This window comes from Chlorocebus sabaeus, chromosome 29 (assembly GCF_047675955.1).
Source record: "Chlorocebus sabaeus isolate Y175 chromosome 29, mChlSab1.0.hap1, whole genome shotgun sequence".
Lineage (NCBI taxonomy): Eukaryota > Metazoa > Chordata > Mammalia > Primates > Cercopithecidae > Chlorocebus > Chlorocebus sabaeus.
In genome coordinates, this window is record NC_132932.1 from 3291435 (window position 1) to 3311959 (window position 20525).

General features: G+C 43.6%; 3 protein-coding genes across 3 annotated transcripts in view; 1 reads left to right on the forward strand and 2 right to left on the reverse strand.

Annotated features, from left to right (window-relative positions):
* LOC103231361 (ribonuclease pancreatic) overlaps window positions 1–20525 on the forward strand; it is a 183302-nt gene that overhangs the window by 17136 nt on the left and 145641 nt on the right. The window lies entirely within an intron of this gene.
* On the reverse strand, window positions 6475–9048 carry SLC39A2 (solute carrier family 39 member 2). Its single transcript, XM_007990695.3, has 4 exons — window positions 8782–9048; window positions 8472–8602; window positions 8179–8229; window positions 6475–7399 (listed from the first exon to the last, which is right to left on the reverse strand). Exons 1-4 carry the CDS (start codon window positions 8894–8896, stop codon window positions 6767–6769), a joined length of 930 nt encoding a protein of 309 aa, XP_007988886.1. The 5' UTR covers window positions 8897–9048; the 3' UTR covers window positions 6475–6766.
* On the reverse strand, window positions 11511–18412 carry METTL17 (methyltransferase like 17). Its single transcript, XM_007990694.3, has 14 exons — window positions 18315–18412; window positions 18009–18162; window positions 17794–17928; window positions 16195–16276; window positions 15786–15867; window positions 15219–15292; window positions 14483–14577; window positions 13937–14007; window positions 13649–13756; window positions 13319–13387; window positions 12601–12651; window positions 12251–12343; window positions 11831–12015; window positions 11511–11756 (listed from the first exon to the last, which is right to left on the reverse strand). Exons 1-14 carry the CDS (start codon window positions 18387–18389, stop codon window positions 11651–11653), a joined length of 1380 nt encoding a protein of 459 aa, XP_007988885.2. The 5' UTR covers window positions 18390–18412; the 3' UTR covers window positions 11511–11650.

Genomic DNA, 20525 nt, shown 5'->3' on the forward strand with positions numbered 1-20525 from the left:
ACGGGGTTTCAACATGTTGGCCAGGCTGGTCTTGAACTCCTGACCTCAGGTGATCCACCCTCCTCGTCTTCCCAAAGTGCTGGGATTACAGGCGTGAGCTACCATGCCCAGCCTTGTTAGAGCTTTATAGCTGATTATAAAACCACCTTCAAAAGAGGATGAAAACAACACAACCGTTGTTTATGGATAACAAAAATTTTTTGGGTAGCCATAGTTAAAGATACAATTGACGGCTAGCTGCGGTGGCTCATGCCTGTAATCCCAGCACTTTGGGAGGCTGAGGTGGGTGGATCACGAGGTCAGGAGTTCAAGACCAGCCTGGCCAACATGGTGAAACCCTGTCTCTACTAAAAATACAAGTCAGCTGGGTGTGGTGGCATGGGCCTGTAGTCCCAGCTACTCAGGAGGCTGAAGCAGGAGAATTGCTTCAAACTGGGAGGCAGAAGTTTCAGTGAGCCAAGATCTCACCAATGCACTACAGTCTGGGTGACAGAGTGACACTCTGTCTCAAAAAAAAAAAAAAAAAAAAAAGAGACACAACTGACAAGCAAATCTGTTACCTCTGTGGCACACAATAATAATTTAACAAAACAATTGTAATTATTACTGATAACATACACTAAGATATGTCAGAATTACAGGAGTCTCCCATAACTTTGGAACACATACCAGTAACATATTTGCACAAATATAGCCCAAAGAAAGCCAAACACCATTTTATATTTGACAATGCTTCCTGTATAATTTTCATACCAAATAAGCCAAACTTCACCTTTACATTAGTGTACTATGAATGTTAAACCCAATTCTTAATAAATCCTTATAGATATATTTACCCAATTTTAATGTTTGACCATAAGGTAAGCTTTTATAGACTTTTTATAACCCTTTACAATTTTTGTTAAAGAGCAAGTTAGTGCTCTAAGAGAAACCCATTGTGCTTTTATTTCAATGCTCAATTTACAGAAAACCTGGATGATTCCCTTTTAACTTTAGCCAATATTTTACACACAGAATTTCCTCTACAATTAACCTTCCACAGCTTGCTTAAACCTTTATCTTTATTGTATCCAACTTAAAACAATCCTTTAACCTTTTAATCGAGGCAAAAATCCACATTCTCATGCCTCCTTATAATCTTTTACCAAAAGTATATTTTACTTTCCTTACACACCTTGTATGTAAACTGTTTCTTCAATAGTCTTAAAATACATGTTACACTGTTAACTCTTAGCAACCTTTACTTTTGGTGAAAACCTTGGTAAGTTTGGGATTTTAGCTGTGTACTAGGTGTGGAGGCTAGGACCTAGACAGAAGTGCAAATAAGGTCTGACTTACTCCAGCATCTAACTCCATGTGTCCCAGGCCTTACCTAGCTGTAAAGCAGGCAAGTTGTACAGCTAAGAGTCATAGTAGCATTTTATAAAGCATTTAGGAGGCCTAATCACCTTTAAATTGTACAATATTTCTTGCATAAATTCCCTTTCATAAATTCTTTCCCAGGCCAGGCACAGTGGCTCATGCCTATAATCCCAGCACTTTGGGAGGCTAAGGTGGCCAGATCACCTGAGGTCAGGAGTTCAAGACCAGCTTGGACAACTTGGTGAAACCACATCTCTACAAAAATACAAACATTAGCTGGGCATGATGGTGGGTGCCTGTAATCCCAGTTACTTGGGAGGCTGGGGCAGGAGAATCGCTTGAACCTGGGAGACAGAGGTTGCAGTGAGCTGAGACTGTACCACTGCACTCCAGCCTGAGTGACAGAGCAAGACTCCATCTCAAAAAAACAAAAAAACAAACAAACAAAAATTCTTTCATGACTTAACGCAGACAATCTCTGACATGCCTTGACTTTCTGACTTGTCCTAAACATCCCTCTCTTTAAACAACCAGTTATTTTACTTTAGGACAAGAATTTACCATACAAGATCCTTTCTTATATAAATTCTCTTTTCTTTAATACCTTTTTGCATAGCTAGGGGGCAAGGCTAATTTCACATGTCCCCAGGCCTTATCTAGAATTTAACCCTCCAAAATAAATTGAACAATTTTTAAGTCCAAGAAGCAGTTTATGGACTAAAGCATTTCGCAAACCTAATATTTGACCTGCATAATGTAGACCAAAGGTTTACACTTTTGAAGATAGTTTTATTTTACCAATAATCTTTAAAACTCTATTTATTTTTATAAATTTCTTTATATCTCTCTTATTCCCTGGTTTCTTTTACCATGTTTTGTATATAGTCTTTTTGTTGTTGTTGTTGAGACAGAGTCTCGCTTTGTCGCCCAGGCTGGAGTGCAGTGGCCGGATCTCAGCTCACTGCAAGCTCCGCCTCCCGGGTTGACGCCATTCTCCTGCCTCAGCCTCCCGAGTAGCTGGGACTACAGGCGCCGCCACCTCGCCCGGCTAGGTTTTTTTTTTTTTTTTTTTTTTTTTTAGTAGAGACGGGGTTTCACTGTGTTAGCCAGGATGGTCTCAATCTCCTGACCTTGTGATCCGCCCGTCTCGGCCTCCCAAAGTGCTGGGATTACAGGCTTGAGCCACCGTGCCCGGCCACTGTATATAGTCTTTAAATAAGCTTTGAATTAGACAAAAATTAATTACCCTTTAAAAAAGACACAATCTTTAGAATGTTTTCCTATAATATATTATTATTGGAAAATACCCAAATAATGAGATATCTGTTGTTTGATATAACTTTAGATTCTAAATTTTGAGAAGTTATTTACAAGTATTTACCCAATTACATTTATCTAGTTATTTATTTTAATCATTTACCTGGATTATCTATGAAAACTGCAATAGTCATTATTTAAAGTTTTGAAACCGCCATTGCAAAATTATAACTGAGACAGTGAAAATGATCTGACCTGACTCAATTTTGCTTCTAATCTACAAGCTGTTCTTGTTTATTAACTTAGTTTATAGTTTAGCTTTGAAACAAAGATGGTAACAGCCCTTTCCCAGAACAAACTTTCTTCATGTCTGTGGACTAGACTACCTAAGGCCACAAGATCAGAAGTTACGGTATTTTACTAAATAATTCAAGATGTAGCTATTTTCATTAAACCAATATTAATGTTTTATTTTTAAAAACTACACAAGCAAAAATCATTCTGTTTTGGGTTGAGTTATAGTTTTGTAGCCTCTATGCCAAATTTTGACACTTTATAGTATTTGGCAGAGGTAAGTATGAAATTGCTTGATCAATAAATGCAAACAAAAACGTATGCTGGCAGCTCTTAAGACATTTCTAATATTACTTTACCAATAATTTTTAAAGCTAGTTTATTTATTAAAGATTTTACTTAAGTCACATAAACTTGAAAAAGCACTTGACTAGTTTTTCCTTTTTCTGTTAAAGTGTGTAAGTGCTTTTATTTTTTCTTTGAGTGAGTAAATTAGAACTCTTTTATATTTTTCAGTAGTGAAACATGGTGTACACAAGATATAAATACATAGACATATTAGGCATGCCAATAGAAGTACATTTTATAAATTCATAAGCCTTCCTTTTTCCTATTTTTTAACTGGATCTTTGAGCTTTGGGCAGAGCCCACACTGAATCCTGGGTTTTCAAAAGGGGAGAATTATTATGAGGCTAGACCATTTGATGCTTTTACAGCACACTTAATTTTTTTTTTCCAAACAAAGACATTTCTAAGCATCTAAGTTACAACTTTTTCTTAAAAACCCCAGAGTAGGTTCTGTTGTAATAGCCATTAATGAAGAAAACAGAATTCAGTCAACTGTGAAGAAAAAACTTTTGCTCAAAAAAACCAAGATCCTAGGTGAGAAATAAACAAAAACATGAAGACCGTTTAAATACAAACATGCACACACATGCATATACACATACACATTTTGGATGGTAGCTTTTAATTAAGCTGACTCTCAACCATTGAGCGTCTAAAAAAACCTTTCTCCTTCCCAGAGGCCTCCCAGCAGAAGTGGACCCAATACTTCCCGTTTTCAAGTTTACATGGTATCAAAAGGAACAAGACAGACACACAAACAAGTGGAGAAAGATTTCAGACAAACACAAGGGGGAGTGCAGTCAGGCAAAACAGACTCAAAACTAACTAACTCAAAACCTGATCTCAACCAAAATGCAAAGCAGGATTATGAGCGAGCCCTATTGCTTCCCTTGGTGGTACCAGACAAATGACTTAACAAGCCCAGATAGGAAAACAATAGGCTCCTGGCATATGATCCAGTTAACTCAGCCTTTGAGTGTGTCTGCTCCTGACCTGCGTTCTTCGCCAGTAGTGAAAGGGATGTGCAGATTCGCACATGAAACAGCCCTCTGGAGGGTCCCCGGGGAAGACCTCACCCCACTGCTGCTGGGATTCTCCTGAAGACTGTCTCGTTGCAAGCTGCCAGCCGTTGAATGCAGCACCATCCTTATCTCCTGGCTGGCTCACCAAATTTTGGTTCCAGGCAAAACAGAGGGTCACGCTGCTATTTCTCATGGCCCAATAATGAGATGCAGATGAACTGGGGAGGAGGAGAGTTTTTATTTCTCTAATCGTTTACAGGGAGAAGGCCTGGAAATTATCGCCAGACCAACTCAAAATTACAAAGTTTTTCAGAGCTTATATACCTTCTAAGCTATATGTCTACATGTGAGTGGGGTGCGTTCATCTAAAGACATAAGTGATTAACTTATTTTGTTCTATAACTAAGGTCTGAACCCAGAAGACCTACTCCTAGAGTCTCAGTAAGCTTACTTCATCTAAATGGGTCTAAGTGCTGGGGTGGTTACCCTTATCTTGTCTCCTGCTAAATCACGGAGGTTTGGGGAGTCCCTTCATATGCCAAGTACACTTGTTTGTGGAGGCCTGGGGAATTTCTTCAGACCCTCAGTAAAACTTGTTTAATCCTAAATGGGTCCTCTTCAGAATTCCTTTGTTATTTTGTCACGCTTTAAGTTTTGCCAGGAAAGGTCTAATCAAAACTCTTGATGGGCTTTTGTTACATTATAACCTTTGTATAGGCACTGGATTTTTTTTAGCTTTTAATATTTAACTTAACCAGTTGCAGTCTGTAATCCACAAACTGAAACAGGGCTTCTCTTCCACTGCAGCTGGCGTATCTTGTTGTGTTTATGAGTCTGACAGGCAAATATATCTGAAGTAGATCTCATATGCTGATCTGTGAGGGAGATAAGCCCCTTGTTTTGCTTGACTGGAAACAAGCAGGTGACAGGGATACTCTATCTAGAAATAAAAAGAAGGGCTGTGAGGTGAAAATGTGATGGAGGCCTGTGTTAGTGAAACCTGGCCTGCCACAATAGTACCTGGCACATAGCCGTTGTTCAATGTAGAAACGATTACAGTGGAAACTACTACACACTGGACAACTGTTCTGAGGGTATTACATGTTACTGCATTGAATACTCAATGGAAAACACAATACTATGGTGCTTTAGGGAAATGATTTCCTGTGTTAGACGTATCTATCATCTATCTATCTATCAATCATGTTTGTCTGAGGCTTGCCTTCTCACTGACCTATGGGTATGTAAACTGGGCTTGTGAGGAGGCTTGTATTTCTCACTTTGTAGGAAGGGGAACAGGATCGAAAGGAGACAGAGACTGAGAAGAAGAATGAAGGTCCATGTTAAGGCTATTTGGGCTTCCGTGCTGAAAATACCAGAAAGGGCCAACTTGTGAGGGTAATTGAACTCACAGGGCACACTTCCTCTTTCCCCATTTCTCCACTAAGTTTGAGATATTCCTCCATCTCATGAGTTGGGAGCTATGCAATAGCCATCCTGTTCCTACCAATTCCAGCTAACCTGCTTTCGTATTTGTCCTTAGCAGTTTTTAAGAGAAGCAACACATTGTAGGGGTTACTTAGATGGAAAGGAAATTGGTAAGGCAGGCAGAAGGAAAGCCAGTAAGTCCTGCAAGAGCCAAGTAATCACTCCAGGCATTTATTTTAATATCTGGCACCTTTCTCCCTCTTCAAGCACACTGCTTTTTAATACCTCAACACAAGGCAGCTGGAAGGATATAAAAGCTCAAAGAAGAGCAGTAGTGTCCCTGAGGCCACACAGGGCTCAGTGTGAAAAAATGGGAACCTAATGGAGATAGGCTCCATTCTGCCTGATCTCCATTTAGCCTGGACATGTTATGGGTGGCTGATAATAGGTACTGGGAATGGGGTGGTTATGGTAAATGTAGGAACATAATTGATCCACATCATTTCGGTTTCTAACTTTCTTTCCTTTTAAATGCTGGGAACTGGCTCATTTTCTCAACTACAGTGGATAAGGTGGGAGGGGGGTGTTGGAATTTTAGCCCATGTCTGGGGGTGTGGCTGGCAACTGACAGAATGGCTAGGGGCCCTAATTCCAGAATAAAATACTGCATTCAACACTTATCCTTCCCATTCCCTATTCCACCACTTCCTGTGCCAGATAGCTTCTAGGCAACCAGGAGAAATAAAATCCAGAATGGCTGAAGGAGGGTAAAATGGGCATTTTATTACACACAGTAGCATAAATGGGACAAGAATAAAATCTGGAGCATCTCTGTACCAATTCTCCAATTAATAGCTACTCAACCTAAATATCTTTTTCTCAGTCCTGGGTGAGAAATGGGATCTCATGTAAAGGAAACCTGGGGTCCAGTCCAGTCCTATTGAATGCTATTTAGTCTCAGTAAAGAAATGTCTGAGGGCCAAAGCCATTTGGGAGGTCTCCTTGGGGATAGAGAGGTCATCCTAAATAGGTCCATCAGAAAAGCCAGGAATCTCTCAGGCCCATAAGGCAATAAAGGCCATGAAGGCAAAACCAGCAGCTACACAGCTCCACTTAGCTAGAGGGGCCTCAGGACTAGCTAGCTCCCGTGGAAGAATTTCTAGGAAGGTGACATACAGGAAGGTGCCAGCCGCCACACCCTCTAACACAGCCTGGGCTAAGCCCCGCCCTCCTTCAGAGTCCCTTTCAGTCACAGCCAGCCCCACGGCTAGGCCCAGGGGGGACATGAGAGCTAATAATAGTATGGAGAACACTGCCCATCGTGACCTGGTACCTAACTGCACTAGCCGCATTCCCACACCAAACACCACAAGCCCCTTATGAGCCAGGACAGCAAGGCAGAGCTGCACGGTAGCTGCTACTGTCGGCTGCAGCCCCACAGCTAGCCCTTCAAACACTGAATGAAAGGAGAGTGAGAGCAAGAGGACAAGGGCTCGGAGGGGACTCTTTGAGGGTGAGGGTAAATGTCCATGGCTGTGGAGTTCGAAGATATGAGCCCCACCCCATTCTTCCTCCTGCACTGTTGATCCTCTAGCAGCCCCAGGACAGCACTGCAATGCCAGCGACTCCAAAAAGAAGATAAAAAAGAAGCCCAGGGAGATGATGAGCTCTCCATAAGGATACTCCATCTAGAAACAAAAAGAAGGACTGTGAGATGAAAAGGAAAGGTAGGCAATGCATTGGATGGACATGGAATTGGGAGATTGAAGAGAATGAGAAAATGTGGTAACAGAACACAGAAAAGGGTAGGGGAACGAAGCCAAGAGTAGACATGGACGTGTAACAACAAGAATGCCAGAGTGGGCTGGACACAGTGGCTCACACTTGTAATCCTAGCACTTTGGGAGACTGAGGTGGGCGGATCACTTGTGGTCAGGAGATTGAGACCAGCCTGGCCAACATGATGAAACTCCGTTTCTACTGAAAATACAAAAACTAGCCAGGCGTGGTGGCACGTGCCTGTAATCCCAGCTACTCAGGAGGCTGAGGCAGGAGAATCACTAGACCTCAGAAGGTGGAGGTTGCAGTGAGCTGAAATTGTGTTACTGCACTCCAGTCTGGGTGACAGAGAGATTTCATCTCAACAAACAAACGAAAAACAACAACAACAAAAGACTGCCAGAGGGACTAAGGGACACAATCTCAAAAGAGTTAAAAATATGGGAAAATGATGTGAGGTATATCAGAGGATCCAGGGAAAGAATGAAAGAGTAAAGCAAGAGCTTTCCCTGGGGATCTATAAACTCAAAAGGATTGGGTTTGCTCCTCTTTTCCTCTACAATGTCTGAGCTAGGGAGCAGAAGGGATTCTTGGTACTCCTCATGCATTCCTCTCAAAAGGGTCTGGGTATGAAAGGCCTCTCCGGTTCTCCTCACCCCCCAGATAGGGGATGGTGGGAGGTACTTACATGAGCCGAATCAGCATCACCAGAAGAATTTCTCTCACTTGTTGATCTGTTCTAAGGAGAAAGCAGCAGAAATTGAAGTGGGATGGAGCAGTGCAGATTCCTGTCCTGTCCCTTCCGCGATTCTGTTTTCCTTAAAGCCTAATCTGACTTGCTTTCACCATCCCACACAAGAGCTGTCATTTTCCCTGTTGTTCCACCCATGTCCTTGGCTCCGTCACTTTCCCACTCTCTTTCCTTTGTCCTGTTTATCCTTTTGGCCTCATAGACCTGTGGCTTGAAATCTCTGCTCTCACCTGCACCACGAACTTCTGAATCTGTGATTCAATTTCCTCCAGGGCTTCAGCAGTCATATGCATGAGCCCTGCTCCCAGGAAAACACCAGCAGAAATACAGCCCAGGAGTCTGAGGACTCGCCGGTGATGACCTAATAAAAAGCAGAAGTTAAACCCACTTGGCACTGAGGAGACAGACAAAGGTGAGTAAAGAGCAGCAGGTAGCACTCAATATCCCAAGGTTGGGGGTGGCGAGAGAATCAGAGCGAGGTGTCAGGACAGGGTTGAGGTGAGACTCAGGCTATGGAACAAAGATGGAGTAGGGCTATACCTCTGGCTGCATCAATCTGGAACCATTTGAAGCAGATGGGAGTAAGGCCACAGCCCAGAGTGAGAGCCAACAGGGCAAACAGGCAGCCAAGTTTTATTCCTAGTAGTTGCTCCATCTCTGGGGTGTAGGGTAAGTCCTGAAGTCAGAATAACAAGGGAGCTGCAATCTTTGGAGCAGGAGTGGTATCTTAGGTGGTCAACACTGGAGTGTCCACTCTCGTGAGTTTCAGGAGGCTGTTGGTATCTTCTTTCTGTGTTGCTTCTGCTTGTGCAGCATTGCAGAGCTGACAGATCCTGCTCCAGCTTCTAGCCCTCCTGCTGCATGGAGGCCCCTCCCCTGGTTCACGCCTTCCTGAGCTTGGAAACCAGAAACTCCAGACTCCTGCCAGGCACAGCCCAGTGGCGTCTTCTCCTCCTCTTCAATGGCATGACTAATCCAAGAGCTATGGATAGTCTTAGTTCATGTGCTTGGGGTTGCTCTAATCCAAAATAGGAAAGTCTATGGTAGCTGCTTCCCAGCTATTTTGTACTGGGGACAATCTGGTCCTGTCTCACTCTGGACATTTGATCTAAGCCTTCCATACCCTCTCCACCCCATCCCAAGTCTTACAGGTTGCAATGCTGATACTTGAACCATTCGCTTTCAGAGGAGATTTGGGGCCACCTGGAGGTAAAGAGGTGGGGCTGAGAGGTGGTGCTGGTGCTACTCTGTGGGAACTAGTACATGAGGGAACTACCCTTTCCTGTTACCCCAGAAAAATAGCTGCAGGCATGGAAATGTCTAGTGGTAAGTTGATTTGTTTTTTTTCTTTCTCTTTTGATTGGGACCAGTGTTGAGAGGAATGAGTTGAGATTTCTGGTATTACATTTATACTGTTACAACTTCTGACTGTGCCTGTTTCCTGGTAAGAACTGGAAAAAAAGACATTTAAGTTTTAAGACAACAAGCTGCTCTAGCCCTGAAATAGCAAGGCCTAGGGGAAAACAGAAATTAACTGAATAAACGGGAGGATTCTACCTGGATATAGAGGGGTGGGGGTAGAAGATTCAGTTCTGATGGGAATCACTCTTGATGGAAATGTATGGGGCATTTCCCATACATACTCTAGGGTAGTTGAGGGACCCTGGGAAAGACAGAAGGGAAGGCGGTAGTGAAAGAGGCCAGGCAGCTGCTGATTCCTCTATTCAGGTGGCCCACATAACAACCCTGAGACCTGTTGAGCCAGTTCTCAGAGCTCTGGAGGCAGCTTTCCTAGCTACTCCAGATTATCTTCCTAGGGAAGTCCTGGCCTCTGGTAGAAGCAGTATTCTTGTAGTGTTACTGGATGATTTTTACAGTATTACTGGTCCCGCTGCTTGTTCTTGTGATCCAATAATGAGATACAGACAGACTGGGAAAGAAGGGAGTTTATTTCTGCAACTGATTACAGGGAGGTCGGAGTAGCACACCAGACTAACTCAACGTTACAAGTTTTTCTTTAGCTTTTACATACAATTCAAGCTCTGTGACTACCTGCGGGAATGTTTCCTAATTAATCTAAACTAGGGGTCTGCAGATAAAAGTTTTTGTTTTTGTTTTTGTTTTAGAAACAAAGCAATACATGATTTGATTTAGAAATAAAACCATTCCCATTATTGCAGCATTATCATCAGTCATTGAATGCTAAAGCTGTTTATGCTTCTTTTTCCCTGGGATGTCTGAACCTGGCAACTTTTCTTCCTATTCTTCTATGTTCTTAGCAAACCCACATCAAGGGTGTCTGTTCGCGTTTGAAATTCATCAGCATCAGAAAGAGCAAACATGTTGGCAGTATCTAGAAAACCATCAACATGAACATGGGGCAGTTCATTTCGCTTTGCAGCTGATCCCACCATAGTGAGTACTTGCAGATATTTCTTAATCTTTTTTTTTTTTTTTTTTTTTTTTGAGATGGAGTCTCGCTCTGTCGCCCAGGCTGGAGTGCAGTGGCCGGATCTCGGCTCACTGCAAGCTCCGCCTCCCGGGTTCCTGCCATTCTCCTGCCTCAGCCTCCCGAGTAGCTGAGACTATAGGCGCCGCCACCTCGCCAGGCTAGTTTTTTGTATTTTTCAGTAGAGACGGGGTTTCACCGAGATATTTCTTAATCTTAAGTTGGTCCTGGTATGGGTTGTATGTGCAGGAATGCTTTATCACTCAACTAGATCTGAGGTAGAGAAAGTACAGGTGGGGCTTTAAGGGGCTTGCTTTTTTTTTGTATTCCAGCCTTCATACTCAGGCACCAGGTTCCCCCAATTCATTATACATTTTTCTTGCTTCTGCTTTTATGTTTAACTTGTACATTCATCATTATAGCAAAGGGCTTATAGAAATCTGGTTTTTCGACTTCTGCTTTAAGGATGAGCTTACACATTCATCATTACAGCGAAGAGCTTATGGAGATCTGAACTGCCACAATAGGAGAAGGCGAGCTTGAGATTTGTGTGGGAAGCTTGGCACCAAAAATCGGAGCTCTTCATTACAGGATAGACCAGGATAATTAACTATACCTTTTACTTTTTTTTTTTTTTTAAAGAGGAGGTCTTGCTCTGTCACCTAGGCTGAAGTGCAGTGGTACAATCACAGCTCCCTGCAGCCTTAACACCTGGGCTCAAATGATCCTCTTGCCTCAGCTTCCTGAGTGACTGGAAATGCAGGCACGTGCCACTGTGCCCAGCTTCTACACTTTTTAAGAATCACAAAATCCACTTCCATTCTTTAAAAATTTATTATTTATTATTAAAAATCTCAAACAAACACAGACATATGGGGATACCAGCAGTCCCCTCCTGGATACCAGGTAGTGTCAGCCCTGGCAGGCATGATAGAAGAAAATACTTGTTAGACATCCTTGTCAACTCTCAGAGGGATCTTGAGCAGTGGATGGAGGAAACGCAGATGGAGTAAGCACAGGTAAAAGATCTCCCCAGGAGCTGACACGGGCACAACGATACAAATCCCTATGGAAATGAGACGTTAATGTGGGCTGCAGGTTCTTGCCACGTCCCACTAATTTTGGTCACACCCCCTATACCTGCCATGCCGGCGGGCTGTGATCACAGCATGCTGCATATGCCCATCTGGACAGCACAAGTGACAATGCACATGGCGAGGTCGTCTAAGGACAGGCTGAGTGATACGGGGCCAGCGATTAGCCTCCTCTGGAGACCCCCGAGCAAGGATCACCATAGAGAACTTTTCTTCCTTTGGTTTCTTGTTCTAAGATAAGGAACATAGAGACTGTTTAGAAGAAAAAGATATGGGAAAAAAGTTTGTCAAGCCCCTTCTTCCCCATTCCTGCAGTCCTTTTTTACAATGTATAAATCATATACATGTAGGCCCTAAAGTCTCCAGGCTATTCTGTGAATTATCCAACGCCTCCTAACTCTGACTCTTTTTCTTCCTGTTTTTTCCACGATGTTTGCTTCCTGCTGCAATATCCCCAGGTACCTACCCAGCGGAAGGGGATGGGATGGTACGCCTGTGAGAAGCTACAGGCCAGTGGCCTAGAGGTTGTCAACTGGGGACAAGCGAGTTCATGGGGACACTGTGAACACATAAAAAAGTGAGGTAAGACAAAAGAGCCATCAATCACAAAACTTAAAAACTAAGAATAATAGAGTCAAAAGGGGCCAGGGAGAATGGAGGACAGGAACAGTGGGTAGGAAGAGCCAGGAGAATCATTAGGTAGGAACTGGATAGGAACACAAAGTAGTGGAGAGTGGCTTAGCTTTACCATCTTACTTTTCCTGGCCACACCTGAGTTCAGGTCTGTGTGGTGGGACAGGTAGAAGTAATACTTACCGGGGCAAAGACAAAACTAGGTCGAGGGTCCAAAGGTGACTTCTCTGTTCCCTGAAATCAAAGGAAATAAAAGAAAGAAAGCTGGGCCAGGTGTCTATTTTCATAACTCAATCTCTGCAGTCAGTAAACTGAGGACTCCTTTAACATTCAATTCTAATAACGATTAACTACGTCCTTTGAGTTAAGCTGGCTGCATCTTTAATACTCCAAACAAAGAACTTTCTCTTTGCTGCAGGAGAAAGGCAAGAACTTGGCACATAGTACGGTGCTCTCCCTTGTCAGCAACCTCCACTCTCAAAAAAATCCCACTCCAGGACAATGAAATTTATGATTATACACTGGCTCATACTCTCCCCCAGTGACAAGGTTCTCGGCTCAGCAATGCCCTAGATTAGGAGTCTGCAAACTTTCTTTTAAAGGGCCAGAGAGTAGGCAAAATCTATCTCTGTCCCAACTACTCAACTCTGCTGTTTGTAGTGTGAAAGCAGTCACAGACAACAGAGGCACAAATAAGCATGGCTTATATAAAAACAGGTGGCAGGTCGGATTTGATCCACAGGCTCTCATTTGCCAACCACTGCTCTGTATCATAATGACTTTATATGCCCAGTTTCCTGAGAGTCACCCTTGTCAATATATGACAGTCTCTTTAGTTTTCAAGAGAATAACAGTAATTAGTGACATATGCATGGGGGAGTGAGGGAAGAAGAAGCCTTACCTTAAGGACCAGATCCCTGGCTTCCATGAGAAGTCTGTGCCCAGCTTTTGTTCCATTCTCCACCAGTACCTATTCACAAAAGGGAAAAATATGAAGAAGACTTAAATTACATGAAAGTGTAAATGTCAGTAGCTCTGTAAAAGCATCATAGATGGAAAAGGGGTCCTAAAAAGAAATACGCATTATATATCAGGATGGAGACCCTCAAAGAGGGATAAAGAAACCCATAAAGGAGAAAAATGGTGAAGAATGAAGACAACGAGAGAAGCAAAGGCATGAAATCCATGAAGCTGCTTTAAGACTTAAGGAGAACAAGGAATTTTAACTCACCAGGAAATGACCTGTCTTACGCCATAAGGTTTGAACTACCTCAGTGCGGTCAGCCCTGCTGGGCAGTTCACTTAAGGAAAAGGCTGATACTACTACATCAAACTGCACCTGAGGACCAAGACAAAGAACATGACACACTCAACATCTCTGCATCCCAAGAATATAATAAAGTTCTAGCCGATAAATTTCTTTTATCTTCTGACACTCAGTGCTGGGCTGCAAAGCTCAAGCCATAGTTTTCCATCTGCCACATTCCACATTTAGAATATTCTAAACACTGCCACTTGCCTTGGGTGATACAGGTAGAAACTGTCTGAAAAAGACACCTGGAATATAAGGCTCCCCAGATTCTGAACCACCTGTGGAGAAAAGAAGAGGCAACTTTGAGTGTGTAGGAAGTTAGGTATAAACTGAAGAGATATCCAGATAAGAAACATGGCCCCAAGAATAGGGAAAGTGTCTATCAAAAAGGGCAGGGATGAGCCAGATACGGTGGTGCATGCCTGTAATTCCAGCTACCCCAGAGGATGAAGTGGGAGGATGGCTTGAAGCCAGGAGTTTGAGACCAGCCTGGGTAACAAGTTCTAATTAAAAAAAAAAAACAAAAAAAAAAACGGCAGGGAGAATATTAGGCCTCTTGTCCTTTGAATCTTACCCAACCCATCCTCAGTCCAGCAGAAACCTCTAATACCACCCTTTGCTTGACCATAACTTTAAAAGTAAACCAGATTCATCTTAATTTTTACCCTCTTCTCTACTTCCCAGTAAAACACTTTTACTAGTACCCCTTTGCTTTCTTAACTCCCTCAACTTTGGAAGTGCTCTTGTACTCACCTTTCAGTAGTTTCTCTGCCAAAGCCAACATGGCAGTTGATTTGTCCACACACATATATTCACGTAGGCTCTGGCCCCAAATACTGTTAGCAGCCCTAAGATGGCAAAATTATTATAAATCATCAATTCCCATGACCAAGAGTCATCTCTACAAGAGATCCATTTACACCCAACCCCACCCCTGGGAAAAGAGAGTGTTATGTTAAAATAGTTGTATAGTTAGTAATAAAATAACTAATAGTGCTATTTTCTTGTTTTATTTACAATTCTTTTAAAAAAAAGGTAGACTCAGTTGGGCGCAGTGGCTCATGCTTGTAATCCCAGCACTTTGGGAGGCGGAGGCAGGAGAATCACTTGAACCCGGGAGTGGAGGCTGCAGTGAGCCGAGATCGTGTCACTGCACTCCAGCCTGGGCGACAGAGCGAGACACCATCTCCAAAAAGAGAAAAATAAAGGTAGACTCAAAATACTATTTGTAGGCAAAAAAAACTTTGATTGATAATTCCTTTTCTTTTTAATTTTTCTAAACATGCGCCTTTTTTTCACTTGACATTTCTTTAAGTTCTGGCCCCAATCCATATACCTTCTTCTGCCTTGCCTAATCTGGGGGAAGAAACATAGATTCCCAACTTGCCTATTCTCCCTCTGGTTTTCCAGTCTCTCAATTTTTGAGTGGTGTAAGTATGGCTTTCTAGAGCTAAAATTGACCAAGACAGGGCTGAAAAAAGTTACTCACCAGGTGACAGAACCAGTACCCGAGCCAAAGTCCATCAAAGTTTGTGGCTGAAATGCTGGATTTCGAGCCCGGATCTGAAGAAATATACAACATCCCACAGCAGAGTAATTAGATACTTATTTAGGACCTTGATAAATATGAATTAGGAGCCTATCACAGAGGACGTGAGATGTGAATGCCTTTTGAGATTCAATATAAATACCTTATGGGATAAGAATCTCTTAAAACAGTGATTCTAAACCTTTCTTGGGTCACAGAAAACTTTCACAGGATAAAGAGAACGTCTTTATTTTGCATTTTTTTAAGAGATGAGGTCTCACTCTGTCACCAGGCTGGAGTACAGTGGAGATCACAGCTCACTGCAGCCTCAAACTGGCTCAAACAATCCTCCTGCCTCAGCCTCCCAAACAGCTGTGACTGCAGGCAGGAGCCCACCATGCCCAGCGGAGATCCTCTTTAAAAAAAAATGCATATGCAATGGCCCAAGAATCCCCATCCTAGAAAACTACTTTATGAATAGGGAACTGATGGTCAAAAAGTTCAGGTTGGAAGTTAAGGGACTTTCACCTCATGGAATGCTCTGGAGACTGCTGCAAAGCCACCATCCAGTCTTGCTGCCATATACACCAGGCTCAGTCCCTCAGTGTAGCTGCCATTAAAATCAGAGAGTCGTACATATTAGTAAATAACCTTAATCCCATAGTTATCTTCTAGATTTAGAAAATGACATCTTGGAAAGGGCTCTTCCAGCTCAGGCCTTTCACTCCCCAATACAAAAGGGTCCTGGGGAACCTTACAAACACTAAATTTTCAAACTTCAGTGTTCGAAACTTTGGACTTTAACTTTTTCAAATACTAAATTGATCCTTTTAAGGTCAGGTGATGTAAAAAAAAAATACTAAATTGATTGTGTAATTGTACTCCCCCAACTCTGTCTGCCTTTTCTTTCTTGTGCACCTCTTCTAGGCCCCCTTACCTCAGCTCTTGCCAATGGTAGGTAGTTTTACGTAGTGCATGTAGCACCGCTCCACGAAGTTTCTCCTCTGTCTGACATAAGTCTGTGGTGAGAACAAGGACTGGAAGTCAGGACCTAGGGAGAACAGGGCTCAGATCCAATATCTGAATATACCGCCCACCCAGTCCTCCCTGACTCCACCTAAGAAAGTCCTAAAGCTCAAGAGAGACAACAAACCTAAAGAAAAGTTTCAGGCAAGAATTAACAGTAACTACTACCACTAACAGATTGTTTCAAATAGCATTTTGCTTCTAAGAATGATTTATTCAGCTTAATCAATCCTGTTCCACAGGTTTGATTTGCATTAAAGGAAAGTGTGATAAAAATTTAAAGGGTAAGCTGGGCGTGGTGGCTCACACCTGTAAGCCCAGCACTTTGGGAGGCTGAGGCAGGTGGATCACAAGGTCAGGAGTTCAGGAACAGAACAGCCTGACCAACATGGTGAAACCCTCTCTCTACTAAAAATACAAAAATTAGCCAGGCGGTGGTGGCGGGCACCTGTAGTCCCAGCTATTTAGGAAGCTGAAGCAGGAGAATCACTTGAAACCAGGAGGCAGAGGTTGTGGTGAGCTGAGATCGTGCCACTGCACTATATAGCCTGGGCAACAGAGCAAGACTCTGTCTCAAAAAAAAAAAAAAAAAATTAAAGGGCACTATTTTTTGGATTTCTTCACTTCTCCAAAATTTAAGGTTTTGATGATCTCCACTTTTCCTATGGAGAGGAAAGAAATTTGAAAATCTAGGTCTCATGACTGTTCAGTTCAGTACTACTGAGCAAGTATCTACTGATCACCTACTATAAGCCACATTCTGTGAGGTGTGCAGCAAATGCAAGATGAATAAATGGTAATGTTAAGGAGCTCACAATCATGAAACTAACTTGATGAATTATATTTATCCTCTTATCCCAGAAGAGGGTTTCAGTACTCGGTAGAGGTCATCCAGGGACTTTATTTTACCTGAATAAAAACTTAGAAGGTCCTAATCCATTGGACTTGCAGGAAAAAAACAAGTATCTAGATTTTAACAGTATATTGGTGGCCAGGTACGTTGGTTCACGCCTGTAATCCTAGCACTTTGGGAGGCTGAGGCGGGTGGATCACCTGAGGTCAGGAGTTCAAGACTAGCCTGGCCACCATGACGATACCCTGTCTCTACTAAAAATACAAAAGTTAGCCGGGTGTGGTGGTGCACGCCTGTAATCCCAGCTAGTGGAGAGGCTGAGGCAGGAGAATCACTTAAACCCCGGAGATGGAGGTTGCAGTGAGCTGAGATCGAGCCATTGCACTTCAGCCTGGGCGACAGAGCAAGACTCTGTCTCAAAGCAAAAACAAAAAACAAAACAAAAAACAGTATACTGGGACATTCTAACCTTTACCTAAGCAATCTCTAGAATAATCTACCTTTTAGTAAGGCATCATTGTGACAACTGCTGCTCTGGTTAGAAAGTCAAATAAAAGACTTCAGTACCTGTTCGAGAGACTATAAAATTATTTCTTACTCTTCATTTCTAACCGATATTTCAATCTGGCCTACTTTTTAATTATTCTTAAGTCCTACCTGGGTTTTCCAGGAATTTCTTCTCAAAATGCCTAGCCCGTCTTTGCAACTCCTCTGGCTCCACAGGCAAATGTCTGCTCCAGAGATAACTGGTCAGTGTTTGCACCTGATTCTCCATAGTGGGCCCAACATTCTCTATGGGCCAAAGATGAAAAGCGGAATCACTTGCATGCAGGTCCAGTCCCGTTTCTTCTCCCTTTCCAGCCGTTACTCACCAAGTAGCAGTAACTGGGCACCCTTAGCCAGTGCCTGTGGCAGCCGCACGTGCGGTAGGTTTAGGATGCCAGGGTGCTGGCGATGAGGCCTCTTCTGCAGGAAATCGGACTTGTTATCTATCTGTGTCACTCCAGGTACTAGTGCGGCGAGCGCCTGCAGGCAGAGAAAGAAAGGTTGATTTTCTGGCAGAAAGGAAAGTTGCTGGCGCTCGGTAGGGCGGGGGCTGCCAGAAGCGCTCCACCTCCGCGCGGAGATGTCTCTGCAGATCCAGAGTCTCTCCGTGAGCCGGCAATGTAGGCACTCACCCGGGCGTGGGGAGCTACTCCAAGGCCGGGGCACCATCTTCCTAGTATCAGTTGAGACTTCAGTGCCCCAGCCATGGCTCCGGAGGCGAACCGGAAACGGAAATGTAGGTTCCTGTGACCCTCAGTCACAACGCCGCAAGGAGCCGCCTTCGCAGAACGTCCCCCGACAGTTTCAGCCAACCAGAAGAGCGAGTGTTTGCCAGCAGCCAATAAGCAATGGTTATATAAATATCCTTGAGGCGGAAACCGTGTTTGGGCTGGAGGCTGCGTCGGGCCTGGTCACCGGCGCCAGAAATCAAGAGGGTGGGGCGGGACGGGGGCGGGATGGAGTTGGGTGTGAGCGTGCCATTGACCGGCAGAGACTGTTTTTGGGAGTACTGACTTCCTGTGTTCTTTGCATTCCTCCGCGGAGAACTCTGAGTCTTGGGTTGTTTCCCTGTGTGAAAAAGGGAGACTGCAGTAACGGAAAGAAGAGAAGAGAAAAATCATGTTTAAGAGACTGAAGACAACAGAAATTAATAGTTAAATAATTATTGAATAGTTAATAGTTTGATTAAAAAACCTAGTTAATAGGTTTATTTTATTTTTTTGCATTTGTTAATTTCTCTTCAAATGAGACAAGTCTTCTTAGTAAGCTAACATAACACTTACTGAGAACACCTACGTGCTAGGTACTTCAGGGAAAAGGACTGAAACTCACTTCACAGAAAACTTGGTTCTGACGGGGACCCTCCTGAGTCTGCTGCTAGATCACACTGTTTCCCCCAGGCCCAGGACTTCTACAGATGCTGTCGTGACTACCTGAGGTGCAGAATCTCGGTGGGTTCAGCCACTCTTGTGACGTGATAATGTAGCACAGGGTAATGTCTCCAGAGTCTGCAGGCCATCAACTCCTTCATTCACCAGAGCATCAGAAGGATAAATGGCATATGCAAGGCCATATCTACTTTCGGAATCGGACAGTGCACAACTACTACCTCAGTCTCCAAACACTTGAGCTCACCCAGTGTGTGATTTCTGTGGGTTCCTGCCCCCCTAATTTCTGTTACAGGTTTAGGATGTTCTCCCAGCATATTCACTTGACTTGTGTGTGGAACCAGCCAGTTCATCTGGAGGGCTAGACTCCTGGGTCATCAGGCCCTACCACAGGTGGTCCAGGGATCTCAGGCCCCAGCACCCTAATTGGACTGCCCTTCTGTGGTCCTCTCCCTTATTCGACTTCTTCCTCAAATCTGCAGCCCTCACCCACCGCAGCCTGCCGGCCCTCTCAGGGCTCCTCATCTCGGGTTGAGGCGGGGTGAGAAGACATGGGTGGACAAGGGGAGAAGGGCTGCTCTGCCTCTTCCATGCGGAACCGCCTTTCCTATAGATGAATGCAGGGCCCACTGACACGTCCTAGGCTGACACTTGCCTCTTTTCTAGCTTTTCCTCAGTCCTCCTTTTACCTAGGAATCTTTCCTGGGTGCTCAAAAGGGTCACCACAGTGACCTCTACCCCTGCAGTGAGAATGCTCACATTCATATTAGTGATCCTGTGTGTGCTCTGGGCTGAGGATTCTGCCCTAGAGATATCTGAGGAGTGGAACATTAAATTGATACCTGTTGATGATATCTCTCCAGATTATTAACAAGTCCACAACCCAGGCAGTCTCAAAGGTTCTTACTCCTGAAGTCATCCCTCATTTTTTGTGCTAATCTTGCCCAAATGCAAAGATAATTCTGAAGATTGGGCCATACTAGATGTGTGTGTTGGAAGATCTGCCAAAATTCTACTGTCAGCTAGTCAGAGCTCTTGAGTAAATCTCTCAGCTTCTTGTCCTCAGAATTCTATTCATATAGGTGAGATCGTGTCATGGCTCCAAAAGCCACCATCCAAATTATGGGCATTTGCTGCCCATAAAGCTTTGTGAAATGATTCCTTGTAGGAAATTTGTCCAAGGGAATCACCAGATCTCACGTGCCTTCATAGTAGTTCAACTCCAAAGGCCTATGTAGGGGCTTCACACAATGTTTGTGCTCCACACAATGTTTGCGCTCCACACAATGTTTGCGCTCCAGGATAAGAGAAGGAGAGAGAGGAGAAAGGAATGCAACTTTCACCTCACTGGTAGTGTATCAGTGGCCTCTTCAAACATGACCTGTCTGGGATTCTGAGTCATTCTAGTTTCCCTGCAGCAGTAGGAGCCATCTTGACTTTATCTCTGAATCTCAG